We start from the raw sequence: 21,473 nt of genomic DNA, 5'->3' as shown, positions 1-21,473 counted from the left end.
TTTGCACTTTCAAAGGCTAAGAGACATTGAATAATGGTGTCATACTGCTCAGATCTCTATGATATAACAGGTGCTAATGCATTAATCCCAGAAGAACAGGTGTATTAAGCATTATTTGCATCCCATTCCACTGAGGTTTTTTCAAAGAGTCACTTTTCACTAAAGATTTTCCGAAATGTGTAAAATTTGGTAAAGATGCCTCTTTGAACTAGAAAAAACTAGCCTAATAAGGTGGGGTTTTTCATGAACTGCTTTACCTTTTTCAAGAGATAATATTTTTAATATGCAGTGCTCTTCATGTATTCAACTACTTGCCCAATCTTGTTCTTAAAGGACATTTTAATGTTGCAAGGGTATTCAGCAAACATATCAGATAAATAAATTGGCTGTCTCTCAAAAAACCTCTAACTTTCTGATGTGTAGATTTGTAGTTTTTTTCCTGTATATGACAACCAAAGCCACTACCCTCAATTTGCAACATTTGAAATAATGTTTCAGAATTGCTATTGTATATGCCTACTAAAATTGCTGCATGCTACTTGTATTTTTATACACAATTAATTAAATTTCAGAAAATATTTGGTAAAGAAAATATGCATGGTTTCTCTCATTTGTTTAATTCCTCTTTTTATTATTTCTGAGCCAGTTTATCCCCCCAGTCTCACTCTTGTGGTCCTTCTGAGATGAGCTTTAGATTTGAGAAGGGAAGACACCTGATTCTCTGTGCAGGAATGCAACAACATGGTTTGCAAAAAAAATTTGCTCCAAAAGCTGGCAAAACTGTTGTTTGGTGTGCAAAGGCTGTACAGTCACAAGGCAGTTCTGCCACATGACAATAGAAATCTAAATAAATACAAATCTAAACCTGAAAGAAGCATTCTTTTATAGCTATGGGTTGGTCAGTAAGCGCCAGCGGGTTCTGTTTCAGCGTAGTTGAGCTGTTGTTTGAGCCTCCAGCATCAAGCAATTCTGCAGTGGTGACAGCAAAATGAGGAAAATTGTAGAGCTACTTTGCTTATAGCAGAGGGCTCTGCTGCTGTGTCTTGTAGGAAGGATAGAGAAGACATCTAAGCTACTTTTGTGCAATGCACATCAGTAACAGGAAGCTTCTCACTGGATTTCAGCTCCATTATCGCTTTCCAAAGTATTACCTCAAGTCTTGCTGCGTAAACTCTGCTGCAGAAAATGACTATTAGGTGGTTTTCTTTTGAAATTTAAGGCTCACAACTAATGGCTGCTTAGCTTGAATGATGCACAAATTCCAATTAAACTGAGATGTGAAATGAAGCTTCTGTTGCTCTCCAACCACTTTACCCACTCTCTCCTGCAAATCTAAGTGATTTGTTGGTGTACCTCAGCCCTATAGCAGCAACCTTGTTTCTGTTTAAATTTCTTTTCACACTGAACATGATCTCTAGCATTTATGAATTTTCCTTTAGATTATTTGCTAAAGAATTAAAATATAGTATGAAAGCAAAAGCAGTAGAGGCCTCACTTCAGGTAATTTATTTAGTATATACTTATTCAGGTAATTTATTTAGTATAATGGCAGTGAAGCTTTATATGCAACCATAAGACAAATAATAATACACAGTTATAACTCCATGAAAGAAAATCTGGACTGAGTTGGATCTGCTTACACTATTGACAAGTCTTCTAAGCAACATGTGATTCTTTCATGCACATTTTATAATCCTTAGGTTTCTCAAGCTGCTGCTAGATGAAGAAGTTGTGAATGTGGAGTGTTGACTTCATTTGGAAGAACTGGAAATTCCCTTTCCAGCTCTCAATGCATTTGGAAGCATTTGCAATACACCCCAAAACATAATGACAAAGTTGGAGGTTTTGGCATTCTTTTTTAATTTTTATCTCCCCAGGTGATGTCATATCTAGAATTTCTCCATTCTCATAATGGATAGTGTGTCCAATGTGTCACTATTTTCATTCTTTATAAAATGAAGCAATTTGAAAGATGTCATCCATATGGACACTATACAATAACAGACTATATTTAATATGCAAAAGAAATCAGACTATTCCAGATAATGTTGGTTAAAAAAGCAGTATGTGTAGACTATTATTCAATTCACTTTTTAGGAGCAGGTGCATGTGTTTGATGAAGATTCTATTTCTATCCATTTTAAATACTAAATAATATCACTAAAATAGTTGAATACTCGTACTAAATAATTTTCTATTAAACTTTTCTTGTACTAAACCATGTTCTATCAACCTTTACTTGTAAACTTGATGTAAAACTTGAAGAAAATGGGCAAATGTTAAAATGCAAATTTTTAAACTGAAGAAAAGGCCAGATCCATCCTTTGCTGCTATATCTTATTTACTCCTAACTCAATCCTGTGATACCAATATGAGGCTTTTTAATTATGTGTTTTGAGGCTTTATTTAAAAAAAAAAATTACATCCATGATAAACATAATTGTTATTTCCAAAGTCTGGAAAAGTTTGAAAGATAATTGAATTTTTGCTTTTCCTCCCTGCCTAATATTAATTAGTATTTAATAAAATTACTTCCTTTGTAAGGTTTTTGTTCTTTCATTGGTTTTACCTTCCTTTTTTATTTAAAAACCTTCCACAGGAACAGCAGTCTTGCTTCCTGGATTTTAATTGCAAGAAAGTCATTAATTCTTGTTAGTAAAAATGTAGCTTTTCATAGTGAACAACGTCCTTGAATCCTCAGAAGAGGATTATGAGGCATTTCTTTGTGCTACATATTGAGATTACAAACGACAGCCAAAGCATAGAGACTTCGTAATTACATTCATTGAGCTGACTTGTTTTAGGGCATTTTCTAGGGTCTGTAGAATATCTGTAATTTAATACATAAAAGCACTTTGCATGTATTTTTATTTATCTTCTGCTATCCTTAATCCATTTTTATACAATAGGTTTGTTTTTTGGGTTTTTTAAAATAAATGAAACACAGTTTTATTCAGAAAAGCAAGGTGTTTTCAGTTTTAATGTTAATCCAGTGAGACTTCAGATTCTTCTCTACCTTACTACTTACCACTGAAACAATTTGAAGTATTTACCTGCCTTTTTATTTTTTTATTGATATGCTTACATTTTTAACGAATGCAAAGCAGAATATTTATAAGCAAAGGAAAAAAATTCTTTCTTCTGAAATCCTGGTTCCTCACTGCATACAGCAGAAGGGAAGCATTCTAATAGCCCTGAGATATGAATTAACACAAAATGCTGCACCTTCCAGACTTTAAGCTCTCTTTCCACCTGAAAATTAGCCACAGTTGCTCAGCAGGAGAAGTCTCACTGGTGGAGGAGTTTCTTTCACATATAAATTGAATATTTGCTTTCAAATCCTCTACTTATTTATATAGGTGCCACCAACATGACTGTCACCTTCTAGAAGTAATTTTTTACCCATCATTAAAGCTGAAATGAAACCAAGCATCTGGATTGCACAATTGCAATGTCATCTGGTCGGTTTTCCAGCTGGGATGATTTAACCAAAGGAATCCAGTGATAAAACGGCAGCATCAGGATCACTGAGCTCCCATCATTTTGCTCCCCCAGTACAGCTGGAAGGCCGAGAGCATTTTGGAGTTGCTGCCAAGTGTCTGTCTCAGTCAATATGCTCATTTTCATAAAGACTCTTATGCTCCTGTGCCCTGGAAAGCATTATTAAGTGTCGTATTCTTGCCAAAGCCCAAATGCCAAACACCTTTACATGCACTAAGTGTAGGATGAAGCATTGCTCTGCTTATTCAAGGAGATGGGAAAGAGCAGTCACATTGAGTGAAATAATAAGTGTAGCAATATATCAGCATTTTTTTCTCATCCTGACTCCCCTACTCCCTGAACTTTGCTCTCACCTGTTTAGGGAAGGGAGGAGGATAGTAATCCTGGATGCTGAGGAATTGTGCCTGTTCAGCCCTAGTCTTACCTTGTCCAACTATATCTCATCTACTTGTTCAGTTTATTCCATCTCTCTACTTTCTTGGCCTTTATTAACTTCTATTTGCCTAGTTTTACTAGCCAATGGACTGTTATTATCTCATCCTACTTATATGCAGATGGTATCTGAACCAAAGAGAAGCAAAATAACCTATTCAATGTCATTCAGAAGATTTGGTGTCAGAATTCAGCTGGGATTCCCAAGTCTGGCCTATGATGAGTGTTTGTTTTTGCCTGGATAAATGTAAGGGCAAAACATGCCACTAAAGATGGAGTGACTGTATTGCTATTAGCTAGATACCTGCTCAAATATTTTCTGGAATGGAAAAATTCGACCCTGCATGTTAATTAATAAAACCTTTTAATAGTACCTCCACCTTTCCATGTCCTCAGCTGCCCATTATTCAAAAGTATAGGTTTTGCTCCAAAAGGAAATCTATCCATCCTCAATTTTCTCCAGCACATATGTTTGTGTGCTTGTTTTTCTTGCCAATTTGATTCGGTTCCAAGGGTGCTACGTTTTGCCCTGCAGCTGATGTTCACTTTAATCAGACATACTTCCTCTAATCCCTGACATCTCACCTTAGACACTGACCACCCATGCAAAGTCAGCAAATGTCTCCTGACAGTTTGAGGATACCATATGTCCTGAATGCCCTTCATGCAATAATATCCTCAAACATATCAGAGAAGTTGAGCATTTCATGACTAACCTGGTAACATCTAAAGCAAGTTGAAGTATTTTGTGTCTTCCACACAGCAGTTTAATGTTAACTTCAAAAAATAATTGTACCTTTTCATTTTCTCTGCTGTCTGAGGCATTCTGTCAGTGAAGATGGGGAAAGAGAGAGATTTTCATTCTCACATAGTAACCCCATCCCCCATGGATACACTGTGTTATTTCGTGTCATGCAAGAGAGAAAGAGCTGACAGGCCAGTTACTGCATCTTTCTTTCAAATAGAGGAGGGAAGTGGCAATAACTGACAGCACAGCAATGCAAACCTGGAGCCTAATACATGATAAAAGTAAGCTGAAAACCTGTGAGTAATTTCTGCATGATGATCCCAATGACATATGGATACTGAAAGGGTGCATATACATACATATACATATACATATACATATACATATACATATACATATACATATACATATACATATGTATTATTGCAGTGCAAAGTGAAAGTTATCTTCTTCACCACCATTCCCTTCCCAATTTGGTCTTTGACCCACTACTCCCAAGTGTGAGTCCTTCCATTTAGTTTAGTAGGCATTACATTACACCCCTGCCCCATGCACTCCTCTGAGCATTTGGGGAAATTCTCCTCAGGGATCTCAGCGGTCTCTGCTAATCTACTTGTGCCGTGTGTCACAAGGCTTTCACAAAATGTCTGGGGTTTCACACATGGGATCCTAGTCATAAAATTAAACTTTTAGGGCTAAAACCCATTAGTGTGACTAATGAGAACTTGGGCCTGGGAGAAGAGGTTGTGACTGAATGAATAAATTGGGGAGCCATTAATAGGACAAAATTAAATTGACTGAAACAGAACAACATTAGGGATGACAAGTTTACTTATAGCTATGCAGCAATTTTTATTGCTCAGCCAGCAGTTCCTTGCTTTCTCTAATTCCTCAAACTTTTGCCACTTTATTCACACACACACAAACTCACACACACTCATACCATATTTTATATCAACTCTCTTGCAATATTTTAACTGTTTTGTCAGAAAAATATACATATATCAAATGTTTAAAAATTAGAAACATAATGCCTATGATACTGAATTTCAAACAGAACGGGAAGCTAATTTTGAGTGTTGAAGTAAATTTCCCTCTTAAATTTAAATTCCTTCCTAATTTTAGGACACTGTGAGAAAATTCAGTTCCAACAGTGGATTAAAATATTTAATCCACCTTTTTTATCCTTTAATTCTTTTTACTTTATCAAGTAATTGGAGGCAATTTTCCTATCAGTTGTCCCTCTAAAGAACATTTTCCTAATATTGTTATTGAATAAGCACTGCTCATGCTCGTACTTTGAATTGTTCTTACCTTTTTTTGTCAACACCTTCTGGCAGTAGAATTGACATTTTGCATTTTTACCCATTTCAAAGATGAAAAAAAACTGTGACAGGAAAGTTGTCAATGTACTGCACTCTCTCCCATATGATGCTATTAAGCCCTAATATTGCAATGCATGTAGTGTTAAAATATAGGCTGGCACGTTCAACTGTACAATCAGAAATTTAACTCAGTTTTTTATCCTTTGTAGAAACAACTCATAGGAACATCAGTTATTCTTCAAAGAAAATTGCATTTGTATTTAAATTTCTTTCTAATAAAATTTACTTCCTTCCATATGAGTTAATGGTGTTTTACATCACCTTGGTTTTTGGTTTTTCCTGTTTTGGTTTTTTTCCCCCTTTTTTTTTTTTTTTTTTTTTTTTTTTGCATTGCTTATTAAATCCCATGCAATTCAGGCACTTCAGAAAATTATTAATGCCCTTGACCTCCTACTGCAATAAGTGCACTTTGCAAGCAAAGTGCAGCTGACAGTGATTGATGTCATGACCATAATAATATATCATATTGAATCAGATGTTTCAAGAAAGCAACAGATGATTAAAATTGTTATTAATTTTGAAAATATGAATTACTTTGGCAAATAAACAGAAACTGAACGCAAGGAATGTAATTATTTACAAGCTTCAACAAGTAAACTTGGATTTGCAATTTCAAGGACAGCTTTTCCAAGAGGTGATGGCTGCACATACATATTTTTCAAGGATACCTTTAGTTCTATTCTTTGAGAGAGGAGTCTCTGTCAGAATTCTCATTATTGTGAATTTTGATTTGTAAAGAGTCATGGACCTTAGTGTGAGGGTAAAAAAGTGGATCCTCACCTCCGTTAAAGCCAAAAATTTGGTTTTGATTTCTGGATCATCAGAACTAAAGACCTTTTTTCTTTTTTCTTTTTTCTTTTTTTTTTTTCCAGTTTTAATAATTTATTTCATTTCTATTTCCATTTTTATTTCCCATAAAATCTTACTTTAACTTGTGATGTCTTACTTTGTGTTTTTTTCCAGAACGATTCAATGTATACCTTATGCCTACACCAAATTTAGATATCTATGGGGAATGTACAATGCAGATCACACATGAAAACATCTATCTCTGGGACATCCACAATGCCAAGGTCAAGCTGGTCATGTGGCCTCTGAGCTCTTTGAGGAGATATGGACGTGACTCAACGTGGTTTACATTTGAGTCTGGAAGGTAAGAGCTAAGGAGATGCAAAAAAAAGGAATAAATGAACAGTGGGTTTGGTTTTTTTTTTAATAAGCAGTCTGATAAATTAAATATGCCTCTCCTTATAACGCAAGACAAAATACATGGCCTCTCCATAGACTTCCCGTTGCTGAATATTCCTTTTCAATATATCCAGGCCAGTGTTTGAAATAAACGTTAATATGTCTCATATTAAAAATAAGCTTAAGCTCCCTCTGACTTTTATTTAACTGTGATTGAAATGTCATTCTTAAGGTTTATGAGTCTCACTGTGCTTAAACACTAGTGTGGTATGATTTGAGTACTTTTGATGTAGAAGAAATTAATTCTGGACCATGGAAATGGCTCATCACACAAGTATGAATGGAATAACTTCCATTACAGTGGATATTACTCTTTTCGGATGTTCCTGATGACTGATTGCCACCCTAGAGTATAATTGCCAGCAGGAATGCAGAGAACATCGTGAACCAATAAAAAGGGTAGCTTCTTTTCCTGCCTGCAGTTTTAATCCTCATTGCCATTTCCATCTTCAGATCAGTTTTAAATTTCCATAGAGCTCTGTTTTGTCTCTCTTTAATGCATTTCATATCTTGCCATTAGGTTCACTGCCATTTCACCATTTTTGCACAAAAATAATTCTGCATTTAACTCTCCCTCTGGTGGTGTTTTAACTTGTATTTTATGGTTCTAGACTATTTTTTTATGGTTTGGTTTGGGTTTTTTTATGGGTCATCCATACTCCTTTATGAGGAGCCTGAATGTTCTGAAACAATATCTGAAATTACAGGTATCTCTACACTCTTGGGCTAGACACACTGAAATGTTAAAAAAAATCTTTATATGCTTTTGATGTTTACTTATTCAATACTATTAACAAATATTCACAAAAGTACAGTTTGTGATCAGAAACAAAACCATGGATCCCCTACTGTCTAAGGGGATAATGGCCAAAATTCCTCTGCCATTACTACAGCTAAGAGTTACCTTTTTACCAGTAATTTGTATATCCAGAATGCTGTCCCTAGACCATTTTGATTCTCTGTTAGTTTTCTGTGATGAGTTCACATGAAGACATCACTGGAGTTTTTATTTAATTTTTTTTTTAAATAGCAAAAGTTGACCCATGTTTCAACTTGATTTCAATGATTAAGCTGAGGGGCTTATTCAAACATACAATTTTAGCATGAATTAGCATTTCAAGCCTCCTACAGTATTTTAATTCCATTTCAAGCCTCCTACAGTATTATAATTCCATGCTAGTATCTGAATATCATCTGCTCCTACAGTCCATGAACCACATGACCTGATGAAAAGTGAATTGTTTTCCTGTGTTTTATTATTATGAGATAGCTCTGCCTTTATCTGTCATGCTTTATTGTCTTTGATCTGTTCCTCCCTTTTTGCTTGCTTGGGAGTATTTTGTCTATCTGATTTGAAAATGCATAGAGGTAAAAAAAATAGGGCTAGAGAAAAGTTGGTATCTTCAATAACATCTGAAGGCTATATAGGGCAATAATAGCACTCATTTTAAAATCTGTTGTTGATTTGCTTGGGGTTTTACTTTATTTCTTAATCAACAAATCATCTTTCTCCTCTTTCTGAACATGATTTTCTTCGTTCCCTGATCTGCTAGTACCTTAATACAATAAATTCCTGATGCATGTTGTTTTATCAGAGGTGAAGCATTCATCCATGTTTTATGAGAATGTTATGCAGTAAAAATGTTGTTGCTTTAATTTTCCCCTAAGGCTTAAATATTAAATGTAGGCAATTGCTTTAAAGGAAATATTTTTGAATAGGTTATTATGTTTTAGTATGTTTTAGCAGATATCCAGTATATGTGTATGAGATTTGCATGAGCATTAGAAGCTCGGTTTTATATATTTATTTTACATCCTGAGTTTTGGTATTACTTTGTTTGAGAAAATAAATCACTTCAATAACATAAATGGACATATTCACAAAGAAATACTGTGTTAAATAAATTTATCAGAATTAAGCTTTTTTGACAAATTTATATTTTAATAAATATATTGCTTTTCATTTAAATGGAATATGAACTTGGATGTATAAAACTGAACTGCCCACTTGTCTAATGAAATGCAATGACTACACAATTTGAAGAATGTCTAAAACATGGGAGGAATGAACTCAGATTATTTTAATCTGTCAGATTTTTCTGTATGGTTTTGCACTGAATTGGAGTAAATATGTACCTTGCACTATCTATGAAGTTAGACTTGTCCTGATTTTTTTATTATTTATTGAAGCAATGAAAGTATTCCTTGCTCAGACATTTCCTTAATCTGTCTTTTTGTCTATCCAAACCCTGCTGAGATATGGGGAAAGAACCATTTTGAGTGGCTTTGTTCAATGCTGGATGGAGAGATTCTCATTACCTAAAGTACCTGATTAGGACTAATCCCATGAAATCTCTTCACCTATGAGAAAACAGTCATTCACAACTCCATTAGGCACTACAATAGCTTTGTGTGGATTAATGCTGTTTATCTAACACAGTAAATGGATCAGAGCACATGAGGTAAGAGCATAGCATTTACCTTTTTAACATCAAGGCTTTCCAACTAACCAGTCTTGTTCCAGATCTGGGAGTTGTGCTGGTTTTGGAAGGGTTAATTTTCTTCACAGCAGCTGATATGGGGCTGAGTTTGGGATTTGTGCTGAGCACAGGTTGGTAACCGAGGGATGTTTCAGTTGTTGTTGAGCAGAGCTTTCACAGAGTAAAGGACTTTTCTCCTCCTCACCCCACCCCACCAGCAAACAGGGGGTGCTCAAGGAGCTGGGAGGGGACACAGCTGGGACAGCTGACCCAAGTGACCCAAGGGACAATCCTATAGTGTATGGCATCGTGCTGAGCACATAAAGCAGGGGGAAGGAGAAGGAATAGGGGGGACTTTTCTAGTGAAGGCATTTGTCTTCCCAAGTCACTGTTATGTGTGGTTGAGAGAAGTTTTCCTGGGAATGGTTGAACACCTGTCTGCCCATGGGAAGTGGTGAATTAATTCCTTGTGACATTTTGCATGTGCACAAGGTTTTACTTTACCTATTCCACTGCCTTTCCTCACTTTTATCCTTCCGCTTCTCTCCCCCATCCCAGCGGGGGAGTGAGAAAATGCTTGTGTGATACCTTGTTGACAGCTGGGATTAAACCACAACAGGAGTTTTAATGTTTAATCATCAATGATTCACAGGATTTCCTTAGCTTATGGATGTATATAATGTGTTCAGACACTTCGTTCTCATTATTTTGGATATTGGATACATTGGAGGCACTGTGGAGTTGACCTGCATGGGGACACTTACTTCTCTTCAAACTTTTAGAGGTGCTGCTCCATGTACAGGGGTTAAATTAGCCTTTGACTGTTTCTGATGTTAAGCCTCTGAAATGGGGGGTGTGTCCTTACAGAGCTGCCCACCCTGACTGTCCACATGAAGTTGCTCTTAATTTTCAGGGGATTGCATTAAGTACATGCAATTTAAGAAACGTGCCAGAAAAGTAGCAAAACAGCTACAGGGGAAACATTTCATAGTCCTGATCAGGTGTGAAGACATCCTTTTCAGTCTCTTGTCCAAATTACAGGATTCATTTTGGTGATGTTGTAAGCCAAACAATCACCATTAAAAAGAAAAAAATCTTACCATAATAAAGACCATAAACAATGTTTAAATTCCACTCTCTAGTAACTACAAAAGGTGTTTGTCCAAACTTTCCTTTTGGCAAAACAAGCTGTCTGAGGCATCTTTTTAGGATCATAAGAGGATAACTCCCAAGAATTCAAAATTGAGACACAGAGAAAATTAGGCACATATGGACTCCTTGTTCATTTTGAAGTGTTTTTCTTTCACTTTACTGTAATTTTGTCTTTTACATTATTTTCTATGTATGGAAGCTGTCTGGTCAAGTGTATTAACTGGCTAGAAATATAAAAAAAGAAAAAGCTGGAGTCAAGTTAAACATGGTGAGAAAATGAGGGGATGGGCTGTGGAAGCTCCAGCCAAAATTTGTCAAATTCTGTGAGTTTTCAGCAGAGACTTTGAGGCAGAAGGTTTTTTTCTTGGATTTTTGAGAGCAGAAGGAGCCACAAATCTTTTACATACTCCTTTTTCTGAAACACATTTTCTTTTACTTTGTAGACAAGATGTTGAAATTTAAACAATTTCAAGTATTTCCAAGTAATTCATGCTGTGCACTCAAAGAGACTCATTGAACCACACTAAACTATTCCTTCTTTATTTGCCTTTGATTTAGTTTTTTTGTTCATCAGAGAAAATTTAATGAAATATGGTCTTCTCTATCACTTCTAAGATCTGGAATCTGTTTCTTTGGTTAAGAAACATATTAAGCTCAAGCATTACACAGTGGCAACATGAGAATTTCTCAGATTTTTTTTCCCGAGACTGATATATTCATTTTCTCTGTGGTACATACACAGATGCTAGGGTTATCTGAAGCAGAAAGTTCACTGTTTCCTTCAGGCACTACATCTGACTGAAATGTTTCATTTGTCTGTCAGTCCTCTGTGGTGATTTTTGGTGTTAATATGAAATGTATTAGTCAATTAACCCTTAAAGCTCAGTCACAGTTAACATGCTCTTTTTTCTTTATGTGGGAGGAGGCCCCTTATGCATGTGCCTCGTGAGACAGCTGTCATGGGACTTCATACACTGCTGTACATGCCTGTACCTCCCTGAACACAAATGCAATTCCTGATTGCTGGTGGATTATCTAAGTAGTGGATTAAGTTAATCTATCCTGGGTTTACGATGGAATTATAAATCATATATTTTAAATCAATCTAAATATCATTAAAAATCGTAAGCTTGTGATAGAATTTGTGAGCCATTTTGGGTAGAGCAGCAGTATGAGCACTTGTGCAGCTCCAGTAGATAATTTATCATTTCACATAAACATTAGCTCAGAGCTCTCAGTATCCCACACATTAAATAGTTAAGCTTGCTAGGATCTTTTCCTTCTTTTACACTTTTGTGATATTTTCAAAAAGCCAAATTACCCATGATATAAATTTTCTGTGGTTTTATGTTTCCTCATGGTCCCTTCACTTCTTTCTCATATCCTTTCCACAAGTGGCATATATCTCTAAAATCTGAAAATAAAAAACTTTCTTGAAAAAGAACCATTAATCTCTTTTATGTATCCTACCCTGGCTTTTTTCTCGGTAATGACGCAGCTCTCATTTTAGGGAAAGTGGCATTTCTTAGCACTGAAAAGGTTTCATTAGTTCCTGTTACTTAGCAGCGCCAAGGTTATACTGTAATATGTTGTAATTGTGGTTCCATTCCTACTTTTTTCCATTCCAACTCTCAGTTTGCCTCTTGCCAAATTCCTGACCTGGAATAAGTTCTGTGTTAGTCATTTGATTCACTTTGACCCTACTTAAAAAGGAGTTGAGTGTTTAACTCATCTACAGGACCCTTACTCTGGTTTTGATCTTGGTACCTAATCTAAGAACTCTTTTACTACCAGAAGCTAATATAGCTCGTTGTAAGTGATTTATAAAGTGCTCATTGCATTTTCTCTCTGCCCAGGCTCCTCTCAGACTGCTCCAGCATTGATAAGTCAGAGCAAGTTCCATCAAAACTCACATAGCAATGAAATTCTTAATCATATAATTGAAAGGGTTACATTGTACCTTCTAAAGCATTCTGCTTTTTAAACTCTTTTTTGAAAATTTGCTCATGATATACAAACATACAAAAGATTTTTTCCAACTGACAAAGAATGCCTGATCCATTTCACTTCACTGAAAGATAATTTTTATGAGAAAAACAATGACATCTTAAAAAGAACTATATTGAGGGAATTTTCTTTTTTAACAGAAATAGATTGAAAAGTCAGTGACTCTTAGGACAGAGGACCAAGATTCATAGATGACGTTGTGTAGCATAATAACAAATAAATTTATAAATACTAAATTGATAGCAATGAGCACTTCACTAGCTAATGAATTCAGCATTGTCCAAGCGATTTTCTTATGAATTTGTACTGAGTGAAAGACATGCAGTTAGAAAAGCAATCACCCAAATTTTGTCCAGTGAACACAGCAGATGTGCAGCTCAGAAGGAAAGCCAACATCACCGAGGTGTCTGTAGAAGTGGGTTATATTTGCAGATCACAGAGGGATCACTGTGCGTTGTCAGCTGATCACCAGCTGTCCAATATAATTTGCTTATTTGAAATGCTGCAAAGCTTTTTAATGGAATCAATAAGAATGGTGTTTTATTTGACTAATGTATTAGCAGACAACATGTTAAGTATCTCCTATGATCTTGGCAGAACATTATTTGTACCTTTCAGCTGAAGTGCCTAATTTGCTTTCTCCCTTCATAACACAGTCACCTCATAGTCAAATTAAGGCTTGTTTGAAAATATTTTGAGACCAATACCATTTAGCTTTCAAGAGGTTCTCCATCCATGTGTGAGCCCAAAAGATTTATTTACTTACCATACTCTAATAGTCTCTTTTTCATACCTATGCTCTCCTGTAGGTTTGCATTGTTGGATTAATATTCCTGAAGCTGAATATGCCTAACAAGGTTATTGCTGTGTAATGTATGAGTGCAGAAGAAGCAGACAAAATAATTCATACATTCTTAATCACATTAGGATTCACTTATTGTTTCAAGTCTGCATTTTAACCTTTGAATTACACAGTCAGCAACAGCAATAATTAATCTCATATGGCAGGTCTGGATAACTTGAAACATCCCAGCAGCAGGTCCTTTTATCTCCAAGAGGCATAATAATCTTTAACTTCTTACCAGAAAATACAGGAGGGCTAAAATAACTCAGATTTGAAACCCAAAACAATTTAGTTAAAAAAAAAAAAAAAAAGAAATTGATGTGGAAACTCAAAAGCTTTTAAATACAAAATACTAATAGATTTTGCAACATTCTTCATTTAATATATAGATGCCATTTACAATAAAAGTGTCTGGTTTAGCACTGAAATACTGTTGCATCTCTCCCCCAGCAAGGCTATTTGCATGAGCTAATTAAAAATGCTGAAACTTGATGCCTAATTATCTATACCAACAGTGGAAGAGTGTTAAACGCTTCACAAACGGCAATCCAGAAGGCCACGTTTTGCACGGAGAGCCATGTAGCCTGCAAGAATGCTAAGCACAAATAAATCCCTCTTTTCTCCAAAGCTTATGAAAGTAGGATCATCACTTGAGGAGGAGGTTTGAAATATCCATTATGCCAGGGCTGTGTACTGTACAGACATAGAAGGAAGTAATCAAAATGCAAAAGCTGGGATTTGCACAACAAAAGAGCCTTGTTCATGAATATGTAGGGACCTGTGCAGACCTGTGCTTGCACATGCACACGTGGAGTGTTGCAGAAGCATAAAGGGGCATGGTTTTATATGTTTGTGTCAGGAGCTCTGGTTCCTCTGCTGACACACAGGTTTATTCTAAAGGCATTTTAGTGTTGAATAGTTGTCTCTTGTATATCAGATGCAAAAGCAATTGCAATGGAAATTTTATTCTTCTCTCAGGCTTGAGTCTTCATTACAATGAAACCAAGTTGAGAATAGCTTGACTATTTTTCACTACTGTTAAACTGAGAAAGCTGGTTTTGGAAGGTTTTGCCTAATATCTGTCTAATTCCCCCTGTTCTTTAGGCAGTGTTGATTCATTGTTCTCAGAAATAATAACCTCACTTCTAAGTAGCAGGTGAGGCCACTTGGTCTGTTCAGCCTTGGGGAAACTGAGGGGAGACTCCTTGCAGTCTTCAACATCCTCACAGTGGGAAGAGAAGGGACAGGTGCTGATCTCTTCACTCATGACCAGTGAAAGGATTCAAAGAAACAGGATGAAACTCAGGAGAGGATTAGGTTAGATATAAGGAAAAGGATTTTCTCCTTGAGGGTGCTGGAACAGGCTCCCCGAGGGAATGGTCGCAGCGCCAAGGCTGACAGAGTTCAAGAAGAGTTTGGACAGTGCTCTCAGGCACATGGTGAGCCCTGTGCAGGGCCAGGAGATGGGCTCTATGGTCCTGATGGATCCCTCCCACCTCAGCGTATTCTATTATTCTATAAAATACCTATTGGCATCTTTTTGTTTTGCTTTATTAAGATGCATTTTTGGAAAATGTGGGTACCCAGTAACTTCTTTGCTTCCAAAAGAGGTCAGTAGAGTGTTTTTGGCCATTACTGTCAGTCACAGATGGATAGCAGTTCCAGAAATACTTCTGTGTTCCGGACATAGTAATTGTGTGAGAGCAGAAATTCTAGCTTAGAAATTTCCATGGTGATTCTTTTTTTTCAGTAGCTGCATGCTAACTTTTCATTAGTAAGTTGAATGTCGTTAACAACAAGAGCTTTATATGTATGTAAGTTATATTTACACACATTTCCCAACATACTTATGGTATTTGTGATCTCATGGCATCCAAGACTGCATTGGAATATGTCCGTAACTGTGGAGGTTACTAACATTTTGTCTATGTTGGTCCAGGTTTTTTACATTCTTTTGCTTTTAAAACCAATCAATAATAATGAAAATAATATTTTCATCTATTTATTAATTAATTATTCATTTCATTCATTATGTTATTGATTAGAAAAAATCTACTTTTCTGTAAAAAGCTATTGATAATCAAAACCAAGACAATAATTGAAAAAAAACCACAAGTGGAGACAACATTAGTTTGCAAACCAGACAATTTTCTTGAAGTGGTGAATAACTAGGATGTTTTCATTAAAACCTTTAATGCATGGTAAATAATTCTGATAATATATATTCTTTACCTCTTCCCAATAGCTTCACCATTAGTGAAATCCAATTTACTGTTTTGAACTTTTACTACTTAGACAAATACACACACACGCATAGAAAAATATTTTAATAACATATAAAATAACGTTTTCTTCCCAAAATATATATATAACTAAATATGAAGACCTGAAAGAACTATCCAATTGACCATTCATGATTAATTGTTTTAATTTTTTAAGTAGTGCCTGAATACAAATGCATGTGCTAAATTTCAAGGATTTTTTTCACACAGCACTTTGCTGAGGAGAAAACAAGGCTAATAATTGAAAACCATGTCACAGTCCTCCTAGCATTACCATATTTTATACCCCCTCAAGTCTTTGATTGCAACTAAATGTCCTCTCACTCTAATTTAAATTAACTGAAGAACTATTAAAATATTGTCACATAGGGGAGATGGAGAGCACTTTACAGGCAGTGCCTACTCAGTAGCATTCTGGAAAAATCAGGCTATTTGGTCCCACCAGCTCCTTTAATCTTCCACTTATTTATAAGGTACCAAAGGAAGGTTTGCCCCTTAGCCCCTGTAGAGGAAATGCTATTAGCTGCTGTGTCCCTCTTAATGGTACTTCTTTGCTATCACAGTAAGTTATTACTATTATTGCACTATTAATAATGCTGTACTCTGTGGTGTGTGATTTATTTCTGCTGTGAGTGGTCATTTGTCACATATTTTCTAAAAAGCTTCCATCTTATTAGAAAGAGGGGAGGGAGAAGTAGCATCTAATGGAATCTCTCAATCTCGGCTGCTCCAAACATCATTTGATCTTTCTGGCTTTTTGGAAGAAAACTCAGTCAGTGCTATAATTCACTGAAATCTTTCATCTACTTGATTATCCTGTCAGTGGCCAAAAAGTCAAATATAACATTGTATTCGCATGGCTTGCTTGAACCAGTATATCTAAGCAAATTTTCACATTTCTTTACTATTTTTTTTAAATAATTCTCTGTCGAACTTGAAAAATATCCCCTCTTTAAAATGATACTTTAAATGGTTCCTGGTACACTTTCTGAAAACAACATTTTGAGATGAATGATAGGAGGGATTTTATTTACCTGATATGGCTGAAATTTCATCAGCTTGATTATAAAGGTAAATATAAATTATCATCACTTATTGCATTTATTAGTATGCAATGCTTAAAAACTGAAAAACATTTGAAACTGTCTTGCCAAAAGTATTATTTAGGATCAGGAATGGGATAAAGGGGCAAAAAACTATATAGTCCTGGGGATGATTCAGTGGAAAACCCTGAAATTCTTTCAGATGAGTGTGCCAACCCTTTATTTAATGATAGGAAGGCTTGATCATGTGTATCTCTGCTCATCTAAGATTCTGCTACTGCCACCAGAGAACAAAGTGCAATAAAACAAAGAGCTTGCTGGGACCAGGAGAAACTGAAGAGATTGGTGAAAATGGAAGGGAAAGTATGTGGGGATGGCACAACAGAATGGGCTAAGCATGTGGAATAGGAAATAGGAGTGTTTAATTAAATACAAATGGGCTGGTAAGACAGAACTTGATAGGGAGAGACTTCCTAAAAAAATCCAGAAGGTAGCTGGGTTTGGAAATTTGTATCATTTAAGGAGCAGTATCTAATCACAAAGTGGGGAAGATATGAGCAAAAGTAGCAAGATGTTGACAAAACAACCTCAAATACTTCATTTCACAGGTACTTTGCCTTTTTTACCAGATTCTTCTTTAAGGCCCATGAGACCAATTTCTCAGAGAGGAAGGAAAAAAAAAGAAAAAATGTATGATTAGCTCTCAGCTTTAGAAGCACAGATGAAATGGAGGACAGCCAAGAAAAAGTGTTCTGTGCACGTGGAAGTAGTGTCAAAAGCTGGTAAAAGGCACCCTCAGTGAAATAAAAGCAGAAATAGCAATACACAAAAAATTAAAATGTATATTAGCATTCATCTGGAGACTAAGATTCTGTCTGTGATATAAGGAATACCTATAATATAAATGCTCCAGACTGACAAAATGTGGAAATACTGTACAAGACTTTTCCAGTACCAAGGATATTCGAAATTGTTTTAATGGCATATGTGGAATTGCCACAAACATGCCCTTGCTGTCATAAGTGTCTGGGAAAGGCAAGGTCACCTTTTGCTACATAAGAACCACAAATATACATTATGTATCATTCTGCACATGGGGGATTTTTACTCCTTCTCTTTTGTCCCCAATACTGATTTCTTTTGGGGTAACTGTATATAAATTTTTGGTGAAGCGGTAGGTGTTGCATCTATAGTTCATGAGGTTTTTAAACCTGACATACAGAATCATGGACAGAAGGGATTGGCACATTCTAGTGTTCTGAGCAGTTCCATGTTATAAATTTCTTATAAAAGTATTGCTAAGTCAGTGTAGAACAGCAGAAGCCTAAATTCTGGAATATTGAACTAGACAAGTAAACTCCAGTGTAAAGGAAGCTTGTTAGTATTTTTTTTCACAGCAAAGGATGATTGCTTTTTTCATTTTGCTTTCAAACAATGCCCCAGGTTCCCTGGGCAGAGAGCAGGCATGCTGTGCTTAAAAATTTTATGCATTAGACAAGATAGATTTCATACTTTTAGATTATACTATCCCAAATTTGTTTTTCAGTCTTTGTTTTTCCCCTTTTCTGGCCGACACGCCAAGGTGCATTTCTTGTCAATTAATAGTACCTCAGTGCTCTGCAGAGAACTGATCTGGGGGAATATTAAATGGTGGAATGTGAGCACAATGACCACAGTTCTTGTCATTCTTGCTTAAACCTCTTCAGTTTAAGCAAAATCCTCACTAAAGATAGCGTAAAATGTGTCTTTAGCCAATCAGTAGTTTCATACAGGACTCATAGTAGATACTTAACAAAAAGAATCTAATCAGCATAACTGATTGATATTAATCACGTGGAAATGAACATTTATCAAAATGTCAGAAAATGGCCATTGCATCCCATGAAGTTTTAGACAGGAGATATTATATGTGGTACTATAGAAAATATGTAGGGAGCCCAAAGTATGTAACTATAAACTGTAAATAATGCTTTCTGCTTTTTTTTTTATCTTTTCATATTCTTTTCCTGTCCTTTTCCAGCATGATCTAAGCTATGTGATTATCTGTGGTGTTTTTCTTTTGCAGGACTATCTTCTTCCATTTCTTTGTTTCCACACCTCTTTTATCCACTTATACCTTTTCCTTCCCACTTACCTGTGTAATTGTAAGAAGTCCCTGTTTTGATGGAACAAAATTTTATAGAACTATTTTGAAGATATGAAATATTTCGAGGGTTCTCAAGATGGTATCATGCTGCCACTAACCTGAACACAAACTAAAATTGATTTTAGCTATCAGGCTAATGAGAAAACCTTACAGAGAGTTATTCCACTGCTGGAAAGGACTAGCACAAGAATGTCTTATACACAATCAAACTTGGAGTCAGAGATGCCAGGCGAATGCAGTGGGAGTTGTTTGATCCATAGCAGAATTGCTGCTGTTTGCAATTGAGAGAACAGGGAAAATCTGTCTGCTTCACTTCTGCCTGGCTTGTGTCAAAGAGGAAAAGTTAAAGCAAGTGGGAGCAAAGTCATGTTTCCTCACTAAATTAAATACCACACATAGCAAGTCGGAGCAAGTTCAGTGAATTTTTAATGCTTGTGGTGGGGGTTGTACATTTTCTGTGATTACTTCTTGATGTTACTGCACACTCAGTTTCCCACTGAAGGCATTATTTGACCACTGGTGTCAGCGTACATGTCTAGCTAAAGTTCAGGCCAGAACCACAGCCTTCAGCCAAGATCTGCAATTCTAATTCAGTGGCTGACAGATGCAGCTTTGGGTTTTTTTAAACAAATCCCTGCCTTGTCTCATACCTGGCGCTATTGCCTGCCCCTGGGGTCACTGCTGTTGGAGTTGACAACCTACCACTTATGAGACTAGTGTTGATGAGTCCTTGGATGTCATTAGCATATGTTAATTACTCATTAGTGTATGTACATAGCATGGTGAGCGGACAGCCGTGTGTGCCCATAATATTTGCATTTGACTTTCTGAAAATTCCTCTGTGGACACAATGGCCAAAGCAGCATCTTTCATACCTTGCAGGTGGACTGACATTGAGAGAAGTCAGCAGTGCTTAAATCCCCACCACAATAAAATCACAATGTGCTGAAAGCTTCAGAGAAATGACTGACCATAAATGCTTTAATGGCTGAAATCACTCTTGATGGTGCATTTAAATGGGGAAGTGGTGGGAGGAACACTTGAAGTGCTTATTTTGAAATACTCAAAAAACTCAACATGGAATGCTCAGGGTGCTCCTTTCATCATTTCTTCACACTTTTTGTGTCCCACTTTTGAAATGAGAGAATGCAGCATTCATTCTTCATAAACTGGGAAAATTGATGTTTCGGATGCATGTTAAAATTATGCCTGTGACTACTTCATCTTTTTTTCCCGTTTCTATGTCTCTAAACGTGGCTCTGTATTAGTTCCTTCATAATTTTTACTTCTATTTTTCTGCTATTATTCATCAATCAAAAACATTAATTGCATTAGTTCATTCCTTTTCAGCCCTCCAGAAATTTTTCTTTCTCTCCTTATGTGGATATACTTTGATCAGGAAGTACCTACTTTGCATGCTGGCTGTCAAAATAAAATGGCACAAACACAGCATCTGCCTGCATCTGAACAGAATGCAGTTTGTTTCCAATACCATTCAATCCACAGATAAAAGGTCAGTAAGACATTATAGAACAAATGCATTTGTAGATGATTTCAAATGTTAAATCCTACTTATAGGTATGTGCAGATGCAAAACTGGGGATTATTACAGGATTGGAATCCCAGAATCACAGAATGGGTGAAGTTGGAGGTGACCACCTTTTTTAACTTTAAGTTGAGCATCATCAGGTATTCCAAATATTACGTGCAGGATCACAGCTTCTAAATATCTCAAGTTTCTCAAAGATGAAATAAAATTAACAGATATACCTATACAAATTCGATCCTTAGCTGATACTGTTCTAACATCTGTTAGCTGGCAAATGTCTTCTTAAAACAACAGTTCCTTTCTGAGACAGGATTGAGTTAACTCCAGAATTATATCTCATTGTGTTCAGAATTAATGCAGACTCTAGGGAGTATTATCTGACAGAATTTCCATCCCCAGCACCCTGAGCGAGGAATAGTCCTGAAGATAACAGTCCTGGAGGGCTCCAAAAGAAAAAATAAAATGGGAGAAAATAAAGATCTCGGGTCACTAAGTTTTATTGCTTTTCTTATAGCAAGTAGTGATGTGCTGCCACAGGGCTCCTGTACTATTACACTATAATTTATTTTAACCAGTAATGGCCTTATTTGGGTTTTATATTTTACATTTTATATTTGGCAAAGTCAAGAGTATTAATGTAGATTAAATGCTGTTTC

The 21,473-nt window shown here is 36.1% G+C and overlaps 1 protein-coding gene across 1 annotated transcript in view; it reads left to right on the top strand.

The window, feature by feature from the left end:
* Nucleotides 1–21,473, top strand: part of DOK6 (docking protein 6) — a 252,940-nt gene that overhangs the window by 147,852 nt on the left and 83,615 nt on the right. Inside the window, exon 5 of the mRNA XM_074547905.1 lies at nt 7,030–7,219. Within this exon, the coding sequence (XP_074404006.1) occupies nt 7,030–7,219 (190 nt within the window). The remainder of the gene's footprint in view (nt 1–7,029; nt 7,220–21,473) is intronic.

Source organism: Zonotrichia albicollis, chromosome 1, assembly GCF_047830755.1.
Source record: "Zonotrichia albicollis isolate bZonAlb1 chromosome 1, bZonAlb1.hap1, whole genome shotgun sequence".
NCBI classification, from domain to species: Eukaryota; Metazoa; Chordata; class Aves; order Passeriformes; family Passerellidae; genus Zonotrichia; species Zonotrichia albicollis.
The sequence above is the reverse complement of the archived record's forward strand: the minus strand, read 5'-3'. Positions and strand labels throughout refer to the sequence as shown.